Raw genomic sequence first — 22,567 nt, forward strand, 5'->3', positions numbered from 1 at the left:
CTGAGAGGCATCAAGGTAACTGGAAATACTGTGTGGTTGTGATTGGTAAGGATCCTGCAGTAAGGGCCCTTGTGACCCTCAGTGGACCCCCTCTTGGCAGTTAGGATGATGTGAACGCCTAAACCTTGGTGTGCTGTAATTACCAAATGGCTATGGTAGCAATCTTTAGTCATTTCATTCACCTGGCTGAGGAAGGACATACCCACAGGAAATGCCAAAATTCCCACTTCTGTCATCCACTCATACCTCAGAAGTCTGTTTCAGAAAACAAACAAGAAAGAACTTGATTTAGGTCACTGAAGCTCAAAAGGGAACGCTCAAAACGAGATGTTGGGATAAAGATTTGATGTCCCTACGCAAACCGCTGCCAGGTTGTCATGCCTATATGTGAAACATTGCAGAACAAATCCGGTTGCTTTTTAAAGCATTAATTTGTCCCTTTTTCAGTCACAGTTTCTTTCAGATAAACTTTCTTTTTGAGAGGGTTTATCATTGTTATGGTATTCAGAATTCATCTCCCTTCAGAGGATTATTCAAATTCATTCTTTTGATATTCTCCATGTTTTCTGGACTAAAAAATAAACAAGTTAGCCTCAGGCTATAGCACAAAACTTGTGGAATCGTCTCAGCCAATGCATAAATAAATGTGTTTAATCCTTTTAGTGGGTTATTGATTTATGCTAATTCAAGGATGTTGGAACTACAATATGAAGGGTGGTTATAACTGTTTGCTTGGCTTTGGGGGATATCAAACCCTTGAAACTCTGGGATGAACCTGACGGACAGTCTGAAATGTGTAACACCAGCTGTTCATTTAGTTTCTCCCTTTTCTCCTTTCACACTTTTTGTTTTCTCTGCGTCTATCCTCTCATCTCGCTCTTCACAAAAGGTTACAGAAAATCAATAGCAACCAAGCAAAATCATTGGCATCAGAACAACAGTTCGCTTCCTTATTTATCTATCTGATGTGTTTGGTTTCATGAAGCATATTAACCTTATCTAAACATGTTCAGCAAATCTATTGATTGTACATGCTAATGCAGAGTCATAAGTTGGCTTCTTATCTAACACTTCTTGTTTGATAAGGTTCACTGACTTCTCAAATGATGATACTATTGTAAACAATGGTCAGGAACAAATTGGCGTTTGTGTTAATCTGGCTCTTATCTGTTTTCCTGTCACCTTCCAGTCCCTCCAGTCATCAGAGTTTACCCAGAGAGCCAAGCCCGGGAGCCAGGAGTCACTGCCAGCCTGCGGTGTCATGCTGAGGGCATCCCCAGTCCACAACTCTCTTGGCTAAAGAATGGCATCGACATAAAGACCAAGCTGTCCAAACAGCTTACCCTGCAAGGTGAACAAAAGTCCTGATTTTGTAATCCACTCCTTGTATCTATTAATTTCTTGCATCATGGTCTCTGCTCATGGTTGTAATTTCAAAATCTGAAAATTAGGTCACCGGTACAGGGTGCTTTACTAAAATAAATCAAACCCTGCCTGTAAATAAAGACTGCTACTTATCTAGACTTTATTTACAGGCAACCCTTATCTATTCATGAGTAGATAAGGGTTGCTTATGCTGGATCCCCACTAATGTGTTTTAGTTGAGCTTACTGCATATTTCACTTGGTTAATTTTGTTACATTGAAATATGTGACTTAACAATCAACTCTTCAGATAAATAAAACACATTAAGAATTGTTAATTTTTGTTCATTCAGTCTTTGCTATTGGGGCACATGGAATTCTCATATTAGTTTGTAAAAAAAAAAAAAAGAAAATCCTTAAGTTGTCTCTGTCCATTGATGCTTTTTTTCTCAAGTAATGCCAGTTCCACTCAGTTTTTTATATGAACAGAATCCTGTCATATTTCATACTTGTTGGCAGGACCATTTTCTTCTAAACGATGCATGGAACAACTCATTTTACTCAGGTTTTCAGAGAGGAATGCACCATCATCAGCATGTACAGCTTTGATTGAACTTCACATTTAAACACACATTTCTATAATTATTTTTCTATTAGTTATTCAGTTACAGAGTAAAGGGCATGCATGTTATGGCCATTGGGTGTCTTTTTTATGCTTCTCTAATACACCTACAAGTAAACTTGAAGACATGTAGACACCGATTTTTGCCCAAAACTGTGGTTGATCTGGTTAGCGATGTTGAGCTGAACTGTATGTATAGAAATAATTTAATAAGCCAGCCACAGTTGAAAGAAGGTGTCAACTAAAGCCCTTGTCACATTTAGGGAAACATATCACATGTGATGCTGCTAATAACAATGCATGCATGACTAGAAAAGTACTTTGCAGACCAACTCATTATTTATGCCAATGTCATTGTGACTCATTTGTGTTGTGCATTCGTAGTTTAGAACCAAGTCCAGCTTTCTTCTGAAGCTTTTAGGCTTAATATAACCTCAATGATTTAGAATAATGTTTTCTACCAGGTACTACCATCTTTAACTGAACAGTCTGGCTGAATTCTTTGCAGCTGGTTGATAACACTAATTTAAATTCAAAAAGACTGTTTGAAGATCCTTAAAGTTCAGAAACCTCAAGCCAGTAAGTGGTCCTGTTATTCACAGAGGCATGGCATATGAACTTTCTAACTTTGAACTTCTGCCTTTTTGAATTCTCCCTGAAACAAACCATCCACCTGTTTTATAATGGCACCAGAAGATGGTAAAATGGGAGTCTCCTTTTATGTCTTTCTGGAAAGCAAACATCTTGCCTCTTTTTGTGTTTCCTCTGTGCTCTGCCTCAAAGCTAATGGAAGTGAGGTGCACATCAGCAACGTGCACTTTGAAGACACTGGGGCCTACACCTGCATTGCCAAGAATGAGGCTGGTGTGGACGAAGACATCTCTTCACTGTTTGTGGAGGACTCTGCGCGAAAAACTTGTATGTATTGCTTATGAAGCCTGCTTGGGTTTTTTCTGTTTTGTTTAAGGGATATAGTGGAGTGCAGACAAAGCTCTTATTTATTTTTTTCCAGAGTATCCTCTGGTTTGTTTTTTTATCCACAATTTGCCTATATTCAAAGTTTTTGTTTTGGCTTGTAGTTTATGATAGTTATATTAATTGCCATGCCTGAAATGAAAAATTAAAAAATAAGTGTAAAAGAAAACAATTAGTCAGACAAGTTGAAAAGTTGCAGATTAGTGAGGATGTTTTGTTTGGAACACCAAACTCCTTGCATAACACAATGTCCACTTATTATAAAACAAGGGATCAAATAGCTACTACCTATAATTTGACTTTCTAAATGAAGGTTCATCTGGGATTTTATCCAGTGGTGGAAGTTGAGAGACATGTCTATCATGACAGCCGACACTGCCTGTAGTTCACTTTAGTGGTAAATGGCTGCTTGTGACCAAAACTGTAATTCGAAATCCTAAAATTTTGTCTCAGTGGTCTGGCTGTTTACCACTGGCTCAAGCAGTAGGTTGCCCACATGGCATGAGCTGGGTTTTGTCCCCCTCAGGTTTGGGCTGATTCTTCCTGGGGCAAAAAGTGTTTCCAACAGAGACTGACTTTTGTGGCTGAGGAGAAATCAGGCCTCTTCAGCTGTTAACTTCCACTGAGCTCGTTTCCTGCGATAATGGTCTTAGTAAAGCACTCCATCCATTTTCTGTGCTGCCAATACACAGCCACATATCCATGTAACAATCAAGAACACAGTCCATGTCCTATATACAAGTGCATCAGATCCAGAGGCATTTTGGTGTCATAAAGTGCTTTTACTTATATACATTAAAAAAACAACACAAAATGTATTGCAGAAAAATATATTTGCCCTTTAAGCTGTCTGTGATACATGAACCTCAAGCCTCGTATTTTTTATTTGAGTCCAATTATGACAGTCTTAAAAAAATTACTAACCCAAACATATTGGTTAGAAAAAGCAAATCACCTTAGTTGTTGCTGTCAAGCTGAATATCAGAGATTTTCTGTTTTTCCTTTTTTGTTTTTTACTCAGGCAATCTGTTGCCGTAAAATTTTCATAACATCAGGTTTCTGACACAAGTAACCTTATTTATATTTGGGAGCATTTCTCAACAATCAATATCCCTTTGTCCTTTCCTCATGAGAAGAATTGTGCACAGTAATAAACTTTGACCTTCTTAAAAATGTCAGAATATGCCCTCGGGGCATTCATCCAGTCATTAGCGTGTTGTATTTCTTTTTGTGGGTAATGAGGGCTCCCAGCTGGGACAAGCGTAGCAACTTTGCAGTCAGGTCACACATCACATGTTCACTGTCCCAGACCTGTGCCAAACCAAATGTGTTTAGATGTGATCCCTGTAGAGTGGAGCTTCCTCTCCGCTGCCTGTCACACATCAGAGGATCATCCTCGACGAGGTCACGCATTGCCCCCCTGTGCTTTGAAGCTTTTTAAGATCTACCGAAGGCTAAAATGATGCTCAGAGTTAGATAGGGTAGACCCTTTTTTGGAGAGAGTAACCCCACAAGACAGGACTTCAAAGAGATGTCAGGGGATGAGCAGGCATAGTTTGTACTGCTGCTTTAAAAAGAAAGAATAAACAGACTTTAGTACACATGTTGCAGTGTGTCCTCAATATCCAACAGACTGAATACACGACCCATCCTAGTTTTCTTGTGACATCGCCTTCCACATTCAGAAAATAGTTAAGAGAGCAAATAGAAGCTGACGATTTTCCCAGAATTGCCTGTCAATGTACACCTGCAGCTAATGTGGGATGTCAGTTTACACTGCCTGCAGCCCTTTACTGTTAAAATGCTGCTCACCTAATCCCAGAAAATATATGTTTTACGTTGAAAGCTGTTTTTGTACTTTATATTGAATCCACAAATTTCACAAAATATTTATATACTTGATTTATGCATCCATGGTTTTGAAACATTAGGCCAATTAAAAGCTAATCAGAAGATGTTAAAAATGGCAACTCATTAGTCAACAAGTTAATTAGTCTTATATTTATATGCACTGACTGCATCTCATAAGCTTGAAGAATGATGCATAAATAACTCCTACTTCATTTAAATTTCTATTAACCAAATTCAAATTAAATAAATAGAATAAACCCCTCTCAGCATTTGGTTTTAGGTTCTATTCATGTAGAACTGGTTGTGGAAATCAGAGTTGAATAGTGTATGATTTAACTTTATTGATATAGTGCCAGTTCAAAACAAACGTCATCTAAAGGCACTTTACAAGATAAACTGATCCATCTTTCTACACTGAAATGTATAATAAGATCAACAATCCTTTTAACAGGATGAAACCCCCAACAATGGAGACAAAGCAGACCCACAGAGAATAGAAGCATAGGTCAGGAGTACTTTGTATGTTAACGTAAAAGTAAGGAGTCAATGGCAGCTTCAGCTCGTTTATTGGCTTCATCTTGGAGAGAAATACAACTAAATAGATGGGCTCTGAGCCAAAATTATAATCTATAGGAAAAGATATAGAATACATATAGTTCATAGTATATTTTTCCTGGAGAGAGTCAGGGTTAAAGAGAGAACAACATGACGAGTGATGTTGATAGCAGCAATAACTCACCCAATGGCATCCTCCAGAAAGTGGACAGATCTAAATTAGAAATACTGTTTGTTTGGCTAATCCATGTTCATCGTCGGTGTTTAGCTAAAAAACCGAAACAGACTGTGCCCTTTTGAAAGACTAACACTAAATGGTACTTTTAACTCCTTATAGGACGGAATCCCATGTACCGTTTAAAGCTGGTGAAAGGTTTGGAGTAACAATGTAGATTTAGACATGGAAAGAGAGCATCTCTGTTGTTCCTCTACAGTCCGTCATAGCCCTGTTAGTTAAATCATTCTAAGTTTTCTTTTTGTCACTAAAATTGGCTTTGTGAAACAGCTGGAGTCATAATTTTCCAGACAGTTTGCCTTACTCTGTCAAATCATTTGTTTTGTTTTTCACCTTTAATTTTAATCTCTGGTGGGCTCTCCTATTTGGACATCTGTTAGTTATCTCATGTTGCGTTAAAGTTCTGCATATGAAAGAGTTGAGACTTGAGCTTATTTATACGGGTCAAAAATGCTGGTAGCTCAGCACTCATTTTTATATCTTTTTATCTTATTTCAAATTTTTATAAAAAGTATTAAACTTTAAGACTCTAGCAATGCAGCAATAATTTGATTACTTACAATAGAGTTGGCATCTGACATGTGTTATGCATTCAGTGTGTTTAACAGAGAGATTGGAATATTTGTGCATACTGATTTTTCAGCAATAAATATACAGGTCCTTCTCAAAAAATTAGCATATTGTGATAAAGTTCATTATTTTCTATAATGTAATGATGAAAATTTAATATTCATATATTTTAGATTCATTGCACACTAACTGAAATATTTCAGGTCTTTTATTGTCTTAATACGGATGATTTTGGCATACAGCTCATGAAAACCCAAAATTCCTATCTCACAAAATTAGCATATTTAATCCGACCAATAAAAAAAAAGTGTTTTTAATACAAAAAACGTCAACCTTCAAATAATCATGTACAGTCATAGCCAAATTATTTGACTAAACATAGTGCTGTGCAAATATATTTATACACCTTTACTTTTTCACATATTGTCATGTTAAAACCTCAGATGTTTGTGTATTTTATTGGGATTTCAGGTAATAAAACAAAAGAGTGCCTATTGGGAAGTGGAAAGAGAATGATTTTTGTTACAAATAAAAATCTGAAAAGTGTGGTGTGCATATGTATATAACACCCTTTACTCTAATGACTTTAAATAAAATCTAGTGCCTTAAGAAATAATTCAATGAGTTCTAAAGTTTACGTGTTTGCCATTTAATCTCGGTATAGTACAACTGCAATGATGCATAGGACAAACCAGAGGATAATACATGACATGGTCAACACAACTATTAGTGTTGCATTCCACAAATCTGCTACAGGATTCTAGCACTCAAGGCTTGCATTAAAGCATGTATTTGTTAGAATGGTCCAGTCAATATCAAGATCTAAATTCACAGAGAATTGGTGGCAAGATTTAAAGATTGACGCCAAGACGTTCTCTCTTCAATCTGAGTTTGAGCTGTTTTGCAACAATTGAAGAATAAAGCTATTAGAGGCGTACTCCTAAGTACTGACTCAAGAAGGGGCTGAGTACAACAGTACTGAAAACATGTCAGTTCTTTAATTTGTTTTTGTAAAACTTTTTTAGAACAATGTATTGTTTTTCTTCCACTTTACGAGGCACTGTTTGTCCGTTCAGTCCAGTGGCATTTAGTCTCCCAGAAATATGTATGCTAAGGGTATATGACTGTATATTTAACCACTGAAACTGCAACACATTTATTTATCATTACTAGTAAAAGACAAATCTGAACAGTTGCACTTAAAATAAGCTGTTATGGATGGTTGTAGCTGCTCGTTTCATTAAAACAGACACAAAGCTCATTAAGTGTGTGAGATGGTTGCAGGGTGAGAAGTTGACCCTTTCTTGTCATTTGCATTATCTTGGTATGTTTTAAGCTAAAGCAGAAAGCCAGACTTTTCTTTGGGCTTCTCATGTAAGAGCATCAATGAGAATTATTTTTAGAAAGGCTACCAGCTGCTGATGAACAGTGGTTCTACCTAGAATACAAGAACTTTGAGATGCGCCTCATGTTGATTGTGATGTTTATAGAGCAAACTTATTTAGTCAACGTTACACTGGATTTGGCTTTACCTAAAAAGCTTTTCTACTACTACGGTAATTACTATGGGAATTACCATAATTTATATGTATTGATAATAGTTGCTTATAAATGCTGACCTTTGAATATTTTTTTCCCATGCAACCTATTTGGAGTGTTGTATATCTTGGTTTTACAGTCCATTTATACGTTTCACCTTCTGTCAAACAGTGAATGCATTCTGCCACTATTCAAAATATCTTTAAAACATTTGGGCATATTGTGTTCATTTAACAACTTCAAATGAATTTTTAATACTAACATAAACAGTAGACTTTATTGTGTTTTTGTTTATTTTTAAAATAATTACTTTCCTCAAAGAGTTTGAATAAATTAAAATGTCTCTGCAGCAATTGCATAAAATGAAAAGCAAACCGCCCCCTTTTTTTCCAATATCATCCCATGTAGCAGCAGCAATTAAGATAAATATAAACAAAATGAACACGTTGCTTTGAATTTAAACCTAATTAGACATAAAGAAAAATGCAGAGAAATATAAAATAAATAATTTGTGTCCCAGTAATGTTCATGTTTCTAAAAATACATTCTAAAAAGTAATAATTGTAATATAGCAGAATCTCCACTTTGCAACTAGGATAGAACTCCTTGTTCTTTTAGTGTGTTCCATCTTGGTCAAGATAACCCGACCAAACATTTAGTTTCCAGTCATCCAGTATTTAATCTTTGTGTCTACTTTAAAGCAATAAAAAGATAATTACTGTAGGTTTAAGTAAGGAACTCCAAAAGAGTCAGCTGTGAGTTTATTATAGATTGTGCTAGTTCTGCTCTCTCATTCCTGAAGATCCTTTGACCTCATCTTATTATCTCACTTTCATCAGAGCCTGGGCGATGGCTTCTCACTGACCTTTATCTTTAGCAACACTCTGGCACGCTCACTAGTGCTTAAATCTTGGTACTAACTTTCAAGTTGAGAGCTTTTCACTGTCAGAATGGTCAGTGTGAACTCCCTGCCTGTAAAACTGCAGTGAGTGAGGGTGGGACTTCCGTGACAGCAGTCACTACAGGGTCCATTCAGGTCTTCACCTGGGTTAGATAAGGAATGCAATCACAACTGACGCCTAACATTTCTCAATCTGATCCTCGAACCTTCTTTTATTTCAGTTTATTTAAATTCAGAAAAGATCAACTGATTAGATCCAAATATGATCCAAAAGAAGATATGATTAAATAGTAAATTTGTTTTGTATGTAGGTGTTTAGCTTTAAAGTATATTGCCATCAATGGTTGTGTTAGGAAGTGACTCAGTAAGAAGAATCTACTGAGCCTTGCAATCCAAAAGTTGCATCGATGTACCGATGAGCAAGGCACTTTAGTTGCCTACCGATATTTGCATGAAAGTGAGTGCAATTGGGTGAATGTGGTGCTTTGAATGGTCAGTGTGACTAGAGAGGGATATATAAATTCAGCCCATTTACCATTAGGCAGATTTAGTGAATTACAAAATAGTCATGAGAGCCAGCTGGTAAAATTCCACTATTGTTATTGAGCAGAGACTAACATTAAATAAAGAAAAGACCCCAAAGAATTTAAAATTTTTCAACTTTACCTTTACTCCAAACCTTACAAGATAAAAGGGAGTTTTATCTATTTCCCCTTTTAGCACTGTTGCAAAGTTTTTGACGTTTTTGGCTGTTTTTATATTAGTACAATTGTTCAAAATGTACAAACATATGCTGTCATTTAATTACAGTGAGATGACGTTAGACCCGAGAGATGATGTTAGACCTGAGAGAAGCCTCAGTGCTCCATCTGTAGCAGCAGATTGAGTAATGCCCCTAATTGTATCTCTGAAATAGACCAAGGAGTTGAGGGCCATTGGCAGGTGAAATCACTAACCCCACTGCAGCAGCACCTATTAGGGTGGCTGCATAAGACTGACAAAGTGTCTGCAAAACATCAGGTTATAGGGGATGATGTTTCTAGTGTTTAGTGGCTCATGAAACCAAATGTTTTCTCAGGAGGGAGAGCTGGTAAGCCAGCATCATGACTGCTGTGCCATTAGGTCATTGCTGGAGGCTCAACCACAGTAACACAACTTGGTGAAAACCTTTAGGCCATTAGAAAAACAAGTTTATCACAGCCAGTGACAGGGAGGGTGCTAATGTTGCCTTTTAGCTACTGTTAGATCAGAATCAAAAAATTAAGTCTTTCCAAATATTTTTCCAAAACACCTGTTTTGAAAAACTAAACTGCTCACTGAAAGAAAAGGTTTGTTTGCACTAAATCTAAAGTCTGGTGAAGCCATTCAAAGTAATCTGGAATAAGAGAGCTGTTATGGGTGAATGGTTGAATCTGTGTCTGTGTGTGTTCACCAGAGATGGTTGACAATTGGATATATCATCACCGTCGTGCAACAAATGGTTTGGTTTACCTATGAATAACTGTTAAAGAGTGCCAAAGTCAATTATTGGTATATAGTGGTTTATGGATCTGTCAGATATACAGGTAATATCCTGACAAATCCAAAAACATTAGATCTGTCAAGTATCCAAACATATATCTATAAATTATCTTTGTGGATCTGAGTATTCAAAATTTAAAGAATTATAAAAAATGTGGACTTATGGGAAGGTAATAATGTATAGATCTTTTCCAGCAGCATGTTAGAGTGTGGCAGTCCCATTGTTAGAATCACAAAAAAGAAAAAAAATGGAGTGTATTAACAGCCATTAATATGAAATTGTTGAGCTAAAATTACAAAACTATCATATCCATTACATATTTGGAAATAAAAAACTAGGTTTTTTTTCATTTGTTTTTTATCATTTACGTTACTGGTCTGTTAACGGGCTAGTATATTTTAAATTGGACTGGGTTTACTGTTTTTGACTTTCCAATCTCTCCTCACGTGATGCAACTCATGCGCAAACCGGTGGCACTCGAGAAATTACAATATCAATAATAAAAAATTTGTTAAAGTCAGTAATTCAATTTACAATTTAGATTTAAATTTAATTTAATTTATTAGGGGCAATGCATATTAATGACATCTGCAACAGATGCAGCGGAAAATAGGCCAGATTATAGCACAACTGCTAGTTTTCATTTGCAGACCCCAGGCAGGTCACACACAAAGGACAAAGGACACAGATTTAAAGATTGTGGCTTTTGAAAACTCCAAAGTCAAAGGTTCAGAAAATTTTTATATTTTGATATTGTAGGCTCAAATTTATAACCTATAAAGGCTTGACATATTTCGTTTTGCATGTAACGAGGCTACATCCTATTAATTTCCCCTTTTAAGTAGATTAACTGAAATTAATGAGCTTTTTCACAATAAATTTTACCTTTAAGTACAGTTGCAAAAACAAATTAGTGCTATTGAAAAAATCAACACCAGTAATTTCTCTTTGCCTCAGTGTTTTTTAATGACCACAAGTAACTTAACGAAACAATAATTTTTTTTTACAAAATTACACACATTTGAAGTAGAACTAAGAAAGATTTTTACATTAATACATCCTCTTTCTGGATCACCTAGTGGCAATATCCCAGCTCTGCTATTGACAAACAGCTTTATGGCAGTAATACAGTAATTAATGCTGAATTTGTGACATTGATACTGTCAAAAGGTCCTCTAGGTTTAGGACCACTCAAGTGTTGCATAGTGCTGCTTTAGCCTAAATGCATTTATTCGATTTCATAGGGACAACAATGCGAACGGTTTCTTTCCTTGATGTTGAAAAACAAACTTTTGTCTTGGTGTAAGCACAGCGAGTTTTGATACTTTTTAATGAAATAAATGATGCAAATGAAAAAGGCTCAAATGCTGTCTCCCATACAGAGCATGAGTCATTATGACTGTAAAAATATCTGTCACTGTGTTTTTTGAACCGTTTAACTTCAGCTATTGTGTGCTCAGCTTTGATTACTTTCCGATCTATTTTATAATTTATAAACACCTTAAGCATTTTACAAATGAGTCCAGGGCGAGCTTCAGCATTCATATCAATAACAGTTTCTCCTGTTGCGCTGTCATTAGAAATCCATTAATCACAAACACAAGGGATCCCTCCATAATCCTCTGATGACACTAACTCACCTCCTAAAACAAACCTGCTAAACTGTATATAATAGTATGATACTCGGAAGCAACTATGATAAAAAGTTCTAAACATTAAAAGTAAAGCTTGGTTGTCCTCATAAGACAGGCTGCCATGCTTTAGAGGTGGAATTAAAGTCTCTACGTGACTATCAAATGTAAAATCTTCTTGAACATTGTCACATTCTGATAGTATTTTAAGTTTATTCATCTGGTCTTGGCTTAAGATGTAGCTGGATAGAGCAGGTTTCTTTTTATGAATATGGAAAAGAGGCAAATGTATTTCAAGATGAGAGGGCACAGATTTGTTTTTTGAGAAATTTGCCAATCTAAAAGCCATTTGCGCATAATAATTACCTCTGTATGCCTGTTATTTGTATGATAGTCCCCTAATGTTCCATTGGTCCTTTCAAAAGAAAAGCATCAAAAAGCATGAACTGGACCATAATCCATGATGCAAGACTTTAAGTGCAAATGAAAGTGCATATTCATTGTGCACCATCGTTTTCCATATTTCTTTTCAAATTTATTGCAGAAAAGTTTAAGGCATCGGTCTGCATCTTGTAATTCATTTTGACTTATAAGTCTTGAACAAAGAATTCTAGCAGAAAAAGCACTTCCAAATGTTATAAACACTGTCGCTTATTAGACCCTTAAGAGCATATAATGAATATGTGCAGACCCAAGGTTTCCATAGTGATGCAGTGAAACCCTCAAATGCTGACTCAATTTTGGATGGAATACCAGGGTCAAGATCAACAGGGACCTTAAGACAGTCTATTCTTGACTGGAGTATTTTAAAGGACTGCCTTTGTAATATCCCGGTCTCTTTCCATACTTGCATCACTCGTTTAGCTGTTGTGTTATGCCGTGGATCAATTACATGCATTCTGACTGGATCAAAATAGGGAAGATCGTGTAACCTGCTGTACCTGGCCCCATAAAGTCCTTCAAGTCTGCTCTGTTCTGCTTTGGATTTGGAGTGATTTGCTTTTTTTGCATGTGAAATATGCAAAAATGACCACTGTGTGGTAAAAAGGAACAATAGATGGAGGGATTTTGCACACTGGCGTTCTAAAACAACAAGCATTGCACAAATATTCAGAATAAATACACAGCTTCTCTCCAAAATACAAGAATTTATTAACAAAATACTTTAGGCAATAAACTCTTTAATTATGCTAGTAAAATTCAACTAAACTATCGAGTGAAAATGAAAAGTATAGCCATTTTTAACTATAAACCAATAAAATAATGCAGTGATATCACAAGTTTTGTGTAAATATATATGTTTATAAATGTTTTGAGAAATTTGGATTGAGGCCAATTTAGCTCTAAAAGCCAACAAAAACAACTCTTGCTATGTGTTGAAATAATCAATTGACAATGCAAAGTGAAAGAGAAATAAAACATTATTTTAATGAAATGTTTCAAAAGTAATTTGCTGAATTAGAAATCAATGTCCCTTTGGACAGTAATAAGGAACACTTTTGGTCAGTATCAGATGTTTTAGCTTCTGCTATTACACTATTTTGCAAATATTATCAAAAGCAGTATTTATTATCCAGCTGTTATGCTCCCACAGATGTAGTTTCTTTCAAATCACAGTTGATAGATTTAAGAGCAAATGATTTGTTAGCATAAAAAAATTACCCAGTTATGACACCAAACCTTACCTGAGACAATTAGAGAAAGCAATTCTAGAATCTTTACAAAAATGCTGTACCACTCTAAAATATACTGGGTTTACAACTCTTTCCCTGTTGCACACACTTTACCCTCATTTTAGAGAGCAGAAAAAAGAAGCTGGTGCTCAGAGAAATGATTTTATTTGAGCCGGCCTGTAGAAAGTGTAGCCTCATCTAATGAATCATTTTTTTATGTATTTAAAATGGATAGATTAGTGATGTTTCTTGAGAAAGGAGCAGTACAATGGTGGGAAGACACAATACAGAGCAAAGGAACGACGGAGCACACAGTATTATGTTCCAATCAAAAGCCCAGTGTCTGGGATCCTGAGCTGACCTGTACCACACCAAAACTTTAAATTGGATCAATTACTCAGTTTCCTAGAAGTAGCAACGCCCAACCTGCAGGGACACTGAAGGGAGTAAGGCTTTCATGCCAAACAGACTGCCAATATTTTGTGCACAAATATAAAATGATACAAATAATCACAAGCATAGAGGGAACTTTTCTAATTTTACTTTTACAAATAGACCTACCCCATTCAGGTGTACAGGTCCTTCTCAAAATATTAGCATATTGTAATAAAGTTCATTATTTTCCATAATGTCATGATGAAAATTTAACATTCATATATTTTAGATTCATTGCACACTAACTGAAATATTTCAGGTCTTTTATTGTCTTAATACGGATGATTTTGGCATACAGCTCATGAAAACCCAAAATTCCTATCTCACAAAATTAGCATATTATTAAAAGGGTCTCTAAACGAGCTATGAACCTAATCATCTGAATCAACGAGTTAACTCTAAACACCTGCAAAAGATTCCTGGGGCCTTTAAAACTCCCAGCCTGGTTCATCACTCAAAACCCCAATCATGGGTAAGACTGCCGACCTGACTGCTGTCCAGAAGGCCACTATTGACACCCTCAAGCAAGAGGGTAAGACACAGAAAGAAATTTCTGAACGAATAGGCTGTTCCCAGAGTGCTGTATCAAGGCACCTCAGTGGGAAGTCTGTGGGAAGGAAAAAGTGTGGCAGAAAACGCTGCACAACGAGAAGAGGTGACCGGACCCTGAGGAAGATTGTGGAGAAGGGCCGATTCCAGACCTTGGGGGACCTGCGGAAGCAGTAGACTGAGTCTGGAGTAGAAACATCCAGAGCCACCGTGCACAGGCGTGTGCAGGAAATGGGCTACAGGTGCCGCATTCCCCAGGTCAAGCCACTTTTGAACCAGAAACAGCGGCAGAAGCGCCTGACCTGGGCTACAGAGAAGCAGCACTGGACTGTTGCTCAGTGGTCCAAAGTACTTTTTTCGGATGAAAGCAAATTCTGCATGTCATTCGTAAATCAAGGTGCCAGAGTCTGGAGGAAGACTGGGGAGAAAGGAAATGCCAAAATGCCAGAAGTCCAGTGTCAAGTACCCACAGTCAGTGATGGTCTGAGGTGCCGTGTCAGCTGCTGGTGTTGGTCCACTGTGTTTTATCAAGGGCAGGGTCAATGCAGCTAGCTATCAGGAGATTTTGGAGCACTTCATGTTTCCATCTGCTGAAAAGCTTTATGGAGATGAAGATTTCATTTTTCATCACGACCTGGCACCCGCTCACAGTGCCAAAACCACTGGTAAATGGTTTACTGACCATGGTATCACTGTGCTCAATTGGCCTGCCAACTCTCCTGACCTGAACCCCATAGAGAATCTGTGGGATATTGTGAAGAGAACATTGAGAGACTCAAGACCCAACACTCTGGATGAGCTTTTTTGCTTTTTCACCTAAACAAGCTGGCACCGGTTTAATCGAATACTTTTGAACATCTGCGTGCCCCACTAAGAGCATAAATCACTAAGTTGGGATGCTCATTTAAACTCAAACACCTAAAGAACATCAAGTGTGTGAGTACAGACTAGCTCCATATGGCAGAATACACATTGTGGCGAAAGAGGCTCTTTAAAGTCATTGGCTCTTCACTAATTGACAGAGCCACTTCTGGTTTGACACTTTGTTTTCCACGGAGGATCCCTAAAGAAAAGGTTTATATTATACAAGTTCACAGCTGTGGACATCGAATAACATTGTAATTGTTAATTTCAAAGCTTCAGACCTTCTGCTCTTTCAGTTAATTTTCATTTCAACCATTTCATATTTGTTGGTTCACAGATGAGATGCACATTCTTAAATGGGATGACTTTTGCCAAGGACTCTAATCCTGCAGACTATGACATGCTGGTGGGCATATAGAGGCAGCAGAGAAGCCATAATCTATTAGCTCTGATTTGAAACACATTCAAATGACATCATAATTGTACTTTGAGATGTTTCCAAAATCTAACTTCTTGGAGAGTAATGATCTATTTCTGTGAATTCACTGTTAATGACATGCTTTAGGCTTCTCACTCAAAGACTTGGGTTAGTGAGAGATCTAAATAATAAACTATGCCAATAGTCAAAGGACTGTCTAAGATATTAACCAGAAAGGAGAGAGATGAAAAGAGCTACATTTGGTGGTTGAGGCTCATATGATGATCTGAGGATCAATTCAACTGTAAGAATCCTTGAGGTCAAAGCTCTCTTTACAGGCACAACACTGGATTGTTTTTTCTGTAAAATGTATCCAAGCACTTTGTTGTTTAGCCGAACCTGAGCATTCATTGTTCTGAGGTCTCTTTAACTGAGGCTGTCACCAGCAGGCAGAGCCCCATCCATCTCTGACAGGTTGTTGCTAAACTGGCATAAATATCTGCCCCTCACAATGTGCCAATTATTTCTCCAGTGTCAGAAGATCTGCACAGCTCAAAGCAAGGATTTGTTGCTTTAGTCTTTTCACTTTCTGCACCATTTCATGCCTCATACCAGAGATTTGGAGTACTTCATCATAAATAGTGTCTTCAACTGTTACATTTTGCATTTATTAGATCAAGCAAAACTTCTCAACCCAAAAAAGAACTTTTCATGCTGCAGTGTGACTCTTTCATACTTCATCATACTAGTTTTAACTGAATGTGTTTTCTTCTTGAAGGATTTTCAGTCATTTCCTATTATTTCAAAGTTTTACTAAATCTGTTGTGTTGTGTTTTGTGCAAAACAGAAAGTAAAATATTTCCATAAACATGAGCAGTGGTAGAGCACTTATCAAAATGCCTGAAGACAGTTTTTCACCTTAGTCAAGCCTGTACAGGTTTATTAATCAATGTATGACCTTTAAATGCTCCAGCAGGAATGAGGAGTAATTAACCTCTAGTGAACTAGAAAATAAGGACTCTCTGGAACAATAAAAGAGCTCCACTCTGTGTGGCAACATTATTTAATCTTTTGCTAAAACACAGGTGTTGGAAGCACCTTTCCAACACCTCGTTAAGCCATTAAGTTACCAATTGCTTCAAAAACTTCCATAATTAGTGGCAAGCTAACCAGGAGGTCTTGGAAAGGTATTAGTATACAAGATATTGAACATTCAAGCTCACCAATATCCATCTAATTATGAAAGTTTTTGAAGCACTTGGTATTAAAATACCAAATGCTGTTTTGGTAACAAAATCCATGTTTGCAGAGGACTTGTCAGGTCTCCAGAGAGCTGCTGCAGCTCTGTCCACGTCATGTCTCCAGAATGGTGCTGCGGCAGTCCAGCCCACATCATGTCTCCAGAGTCCTGCTGCTGCTGCAGAACAGGCAATGCCAGGTCTCCAGGGTGCTGCTGCTGCAGAGCAATCCACACCTGGTCTACAGAGTGCTTCTGCTACAGCTGCTGTTGAGCAGTCTACACCTTGCTGCAGAGTTTCCAGGGGTGTCCGAGGACGGACCGCCTCTATTACCTGTTCCAGAGGGGTCTGAGGACGGACCGCCTCTATTACCTGTTCCAGAGTGGTCTGAGGACGGACCGCCTCTATTTCCAGTTTCAGAGGGGTCTGAGGACGGACCGCCTCTATTTCCAGTTTCAGAGGGGTCTGAGGGTGGACTACCTCTGATTCTGGCTCCTGGACTGTGTGACTGTGTTCCAGGGTCCACTGACTGTGTTCCAAGCCGAATTGACCCACAGCCTGACTTACAGCCCAAGCCTTCCTCAACCTCCTCCACATGTCGCAGAGGACATCATAAGAGGGACGCCTCGGCTCAAGTCATCGGGGGTCCGTGCGACGCCTCAGCTGCTGCTCAGGTCGCTGAGGGTGCGGGCGACGCCTCAGCTCCTGCTCATGTCACTGAGGGTCCGGGCGACGCCTCAGGTCCTGCTTACATCGCTGAGGGTCCGGGCGACGCCTCAGCTCCTACTCACGTCACTGAGGGTCTTGGCGACGCCTCAGCTTCTGCTCCTAGTCTGCAGGCCTTCCAGGGGTTTAGTGAAGAACTGGTCCTCGTTCTGGCTTCTGAACCCAGAGATGAGGGGTTCGAGGAGGAAGCGCCACCGGATCCTGTCTCTGAGGGGTTCAAGGAGCAGCTTGTCCTCGTTCTGGCCTCTGAACCCAGAGACGAGGGGTTCAAGGAGGGGGCGCCGCCGGATCCTGTCTCTGAGGGGTTCAAGGTGCAGCTTGTCCTTGTTCTGGCCTCCGAGGGTCACAACTGGGGGTCACCACTCTGGTGGAGAAACTTGTTACAGCTCCCGTCCTGGGGTTTGCAGACCCGTCCAAACCTTACATACTTACGAACTTTAAATCTGGTTCACACCAGATTTTATTGGCCTAAGATGGCTATCGACATTGAGGACAAGATAGACATGTGGCCGCTGTGTTTGATGGAAAGCTCTTCCTGAATGAGCTTCTCCACTGATCAACTTCAGAACATTGCAACCTCTAGAATTAATCTGCATGGATTTCCTGAGCCTGGAACCTGACACGAGCAACACCCGTGACATCGTTGTATTGACTAATCACTTCACCGAGTCTGCCGTAGCCATTCCAACGCCAAATCAAAAAGCAAGGACTGTGGCGAAATGCTTATGGGATAATTTCATTGTTTATTATGGAATTCCTGAATGCTTAGATACAGACAAAGGTCAAGATTTTGAGTCAAAACTGATTAGGGAGTTGTGTGAGGTTTCTGGAATTCAAAAGTGTCGGACAACGCCGAATCATCCAAGAGGAAATCCAGTGGAGCGCTTCAATTGGACTTTATTGGGCATGTTGGGCACTTTGGAAGATAAGCAAAAATCCAAATGGAAAGACTTTGTGAAACCATTAGTTCATTTGTACAACTGCACAAGAAATGGGGTAGGTTTTACCCCGTATGAGCTGATGTTTGGTAGAACACCACATCTTCCAGTGGATTTAGCTTTTAACCTACCCCTGCATGAACCTCAACATAAGACTCATTCTCAGTATGTGCAAAGACTTAAGACACGTCTGGAAGGGAGTTTCAAGATTGCTTCAAAGAATGCTCTGAAAACAGTGGAACAGAACAAAACACGATTTGATAAGAGTTATTCCATCAGTGTTGGAAGTAGGAGACAGAGTATTTGTGAAAAATGTGCGTCTCAGAGGAAAGCGCAAGCTCTCAGATAAATGGGAGCAGGATATATATGTTGTGGTCAAAAAGGCTGGTGAACTTCCAGTTTACACGGTGAAGCCAGAGAACAGAAATAAACCATTACGTATACTACATAGAGATCTCCTCATTCCATGTGGGTTTCTACCAGCAGCTGAGAATGTTCTGTTGCCAGAGTCTGTCCATAATTTTAAGCCTCAAACTCGTCAGCAAAGATGGGATTTTGATCATTTCGAGGACTTACCTGCTGATAATGAGAATAGTAAGGATGTGGAGCCATTTCTTTTCAATCCATCTGCAACACGATTCACGGTGGAAAGACGACACAGAAACCCAAGTTCAATTGTTCCCAATGATGCTGTTGCCCATAATCCTTCCATACCATCTCCTGTCAGCCGTACGGCCTCAGTAAAAAATAAAATCTGTGTTGGATTCCAGCAGTGAACAATCTGAGTCGGAGAGACTTTTTAATAAGGACAGTGAAGTTGTGGACAAAGAAGCAGTGGCAGAGCATATAGCAGCGAGTTTATCAGAAACCGCACTTGAAATTCTTCTTGGGAACAGTCTACCTGACCAATCTCCTGAACCTGAAAACCTGTTGAATGAGGGTTTTCCTGATGAATCCAGACAGTTGTCTGCTAAGTCTTCAGTTGATAACTTAGTTGACAATGATTTGACTGTCAGACGTTCAACACGACAAAGGGCACCACCTGAGTGACTACAATATCCAGTATTGGGTAATCCTGTAATCTCTGTAGTTTGAGCTGTCCTCCACAGTTTGTCCAATGCTTTGAGTGTACCACCTGTAGTTGACACAGTGTCACCAGTTCATGTTATTTAGCGGTATGAAATGCAGTGAGGACGTGCATAGTTTTAACAGGGGAAGGGTGTAACAAAGGTTAAAAACTGTATTTTCCCACTCTCCCGGTTACTTGAACACACCTTAGTCAAGTGACAGCAAAGAAGGTATGTTTACAAGCTGCTGTGACTTCTCGCTAATTAGGAGTGCGAGGGGGAGATGTTGCTGGAGTAGCTCTGTTTGGTCCTTCTCAAACGACTGCTTATTTGACTAAAGTTGCATAGCAAATGCACTTTTAAGTTAAACGCATGAGACAGTTTGGGGTGGTGACTACCGGTGTTTTTGGCGGCCGTCTGGCATCATGAAATTCTGGGATTTGGCATGGAATTGGCCTGGTGCCACCCAGTTGGGCAAATTGATGGCGAGCTACCAAACCCGGAACGAAAGAAACCTTCACCAGACTTTAGCTTTGGGCCCTGCGGGTCTGGTAGGAGGCTGTTGAGCCCTGTTTTTTTTTTTTTCCTCCCCTTCATTTTCACTCAAACATACTCCCCTCATCTTCAATTTATGAACTATAACCCTCTTCCTGGATTGTTGTCATATGGACATTCCGTTTATGGACTACTACCATCTTCCTGGATTTTTCTTATCTGGATATTCAGTTTATGAACTATAACCATTTCCCTGGATTGTTCTTGTTATATGAACACTTGATTTCTTGATCATTATATGCAATGGTTCCTTTCTTTTTGGCCATTCAGTCGTGAATGAAAAAAATTTTGCTTTTGAGTGTAGGATGTGAATCATCTTCCAATTAGATATCTTTATGAAAGTTTCTCGTTTATTCTTTTGGGAGAGGGCGGTTATTTCTTTTGAATTAGTAAGGTAATCTGCTAAATCAGCTGGTGCACTTTTCCGTGAATCAACCAAATGTATCTGCAGATTATAAATACTGGGGTTATTGGGTTTGTTTGTTTTCTTTTTTCTTCAAAATCTCTTAATATATGGTACTAACATCAAATCAAAATTTTGTCTGGGTGTCATCATTTACCTTTCCAACACCTCATTAAGCCAAACCTTATCTTCTGATAGCTCAAACTTTATTATAGCTATACCCATCTGCTATCAATACAAATATTAACATATATATGTTACAGCTGGTATTGGGTTGATTTTAAAAACTAATCAAAATGACTTGTCTTCACCTATTTGGAGTTTTTTAATGTTTGAGGAAGTGGTGAAATGCATAGCGTCAAACAGTATTTTACAAAAAAATAACGTTTGATTTGGTGTATCTCTTTGAATTTCTTTCATCAATCTAAATTATGGGTTTAGGATCATTATTTTCAGAGCATTGGGAAGATGCATAATTTATCAGTTATTTACTGCTGAACTCTTCCCAAGTGAAAAAATTGTCTGTGAGCATCTGTCACTGTTGCCCCTTTTTCACAACTCTTCAGACTAGAATTTAGAATCTTTCCTGATGTCTTTTGTTTTCCTAGAGGACCAACATGGCAAGGGGTATTAAAGTCAACCTGCCACTGTTATACCTCTGAGCTACCAAGCAAAGTCGTTACAGAGCCTTATAGCTGTTAGTTCATGAACAGGTTAGTCAGTTTTGTTGATGGAGGGTGTGATGTAGCATTGATGGTCTGGTGAATCAACTAATTAGGGTTTTAATGTAAAAAAACACACTGGTGCGTGACGCATGTCATTCCTTGCCATTATCACAGACTGAACCAAGACAGAGCAGAAAACTGGATGTGTACTGTAGTTTCTTTAGTAAAGGTCACAGTTCCACTAAGCAACCAGTAGAGTTGTCACTATAATAACATTTCAATCTCCATACAGATACCAAGCAAAAATGCAGAATAAACATTACCATTTACATAACTGCCTGAAAAAAAACTTTTGCCTGCTTCAGAAGACCAGAAAAATATTTAACAGTATGGCAATAATTTTGTTGCCTTAAGTAGTGCACAAACAATAGGTAGCAGGCAAACCAGCCACCATATAGACAATGTTGTTCCAGTTCAACCTTGACAAGAACTAGTTCTAACCCAAATAAACTAAAGAAACCAAATTTGAAAGCACCATGAGGTTGGTATTCCTCCTTGATAAAAGCCCGGTGTGTCTCTGTGGCGTTTGGTTTTCAAACATAGCCGTTTCCCGATGGACCTTCCATACAAACTGTGTCAATTTGTATCCATAATGGGCTATCAGGTACCACTGATTTGTTTTATTGTTTAGAATCAGATATATCACAAACACTGTTTTTGCATTTGTCTTTTAATCACAGATCCACTCTATGTATCCTATGATTCCATGAAGCCAGCTTCATTTGTAAGAGCTCACATGTGCGCAGGGCATGGCTGGCTCCACTGCTGATATATGATTGGCCAGAATCAGTTTAAACAGGGACCTTCTTTTTAGCTATATGAATAAACTGTTTTCTGGAAGACTAGTGTCTTATATTTAAACAATAAATCACTAAGTTTGAGAAAGCTTGAGATGCTCAGGGTGGCACAACTTTATTGAAAAATACCAGTTTTACATTGTCACAATATTTACAAAGAAATTTAAATTCAAACTGTAAAACATGATTGAATTAATTTTATTTAATTTTAACAGAAAATCCAGAATTACACTGCCGCTAAATGAATAACATTGATTATTATAGTTACAATAGTGCAACATTGCCTAAATTTCATAGTTCAATAAATAAACATGTTTATGATGCACAACATTACACCTTTTCATTGTTCTGCACTTTATAGAGTAACACTGGCAGTCTTAGAAGCTTTTGTTTGCCGGTTAATTAGTAGGGCTC

General features: G+C 38.3%; 1 protein-coding gene across 3 annotated transcripts in view; it reads left to right on the forward strand.

Annotated features, from left to right (window-relative positions):
- The window catches only part of fstl5 (follistatin-like 5), a 286,679-nt gene that overhangs the window by 227,637 nt on the left and 36,475 nt on the right, over nt 1-22,567 (forward strand). For all 3 annotated transcript variants that reach the window (XM_047353775.1, XM_047353776.1, XM_047353777.1), the window contains 2 exons: nt 1,190-1,351; nt 2,770-2,904. In XM_047353775.1, the coding sequence (XP_047209731.1) occupies nt 1,190-1,351; nt 2,770-2,904 (297 nt within the window). The remainder of the gene's footprint in view (nt 1-1,189; nt 1,352-2,769; nt 2,905-22,567) is intronic.

Source organism: Girardinichthys multiradiatus, chromosome 23 (genome assembly GCF_021462225.1).
Source record: "Girardinichthys multiradiatus isolate DD_20200921_A chromosome 23, DD_fGirMul_XY1, whole genome shotgun sequence".
NCBI lineage: Eukaryota > Metazoa > Chordata > Actinopteri > Cyprinodontiformes > Goodeidae > Girardinichthys > Girardinichthys multiradiatus.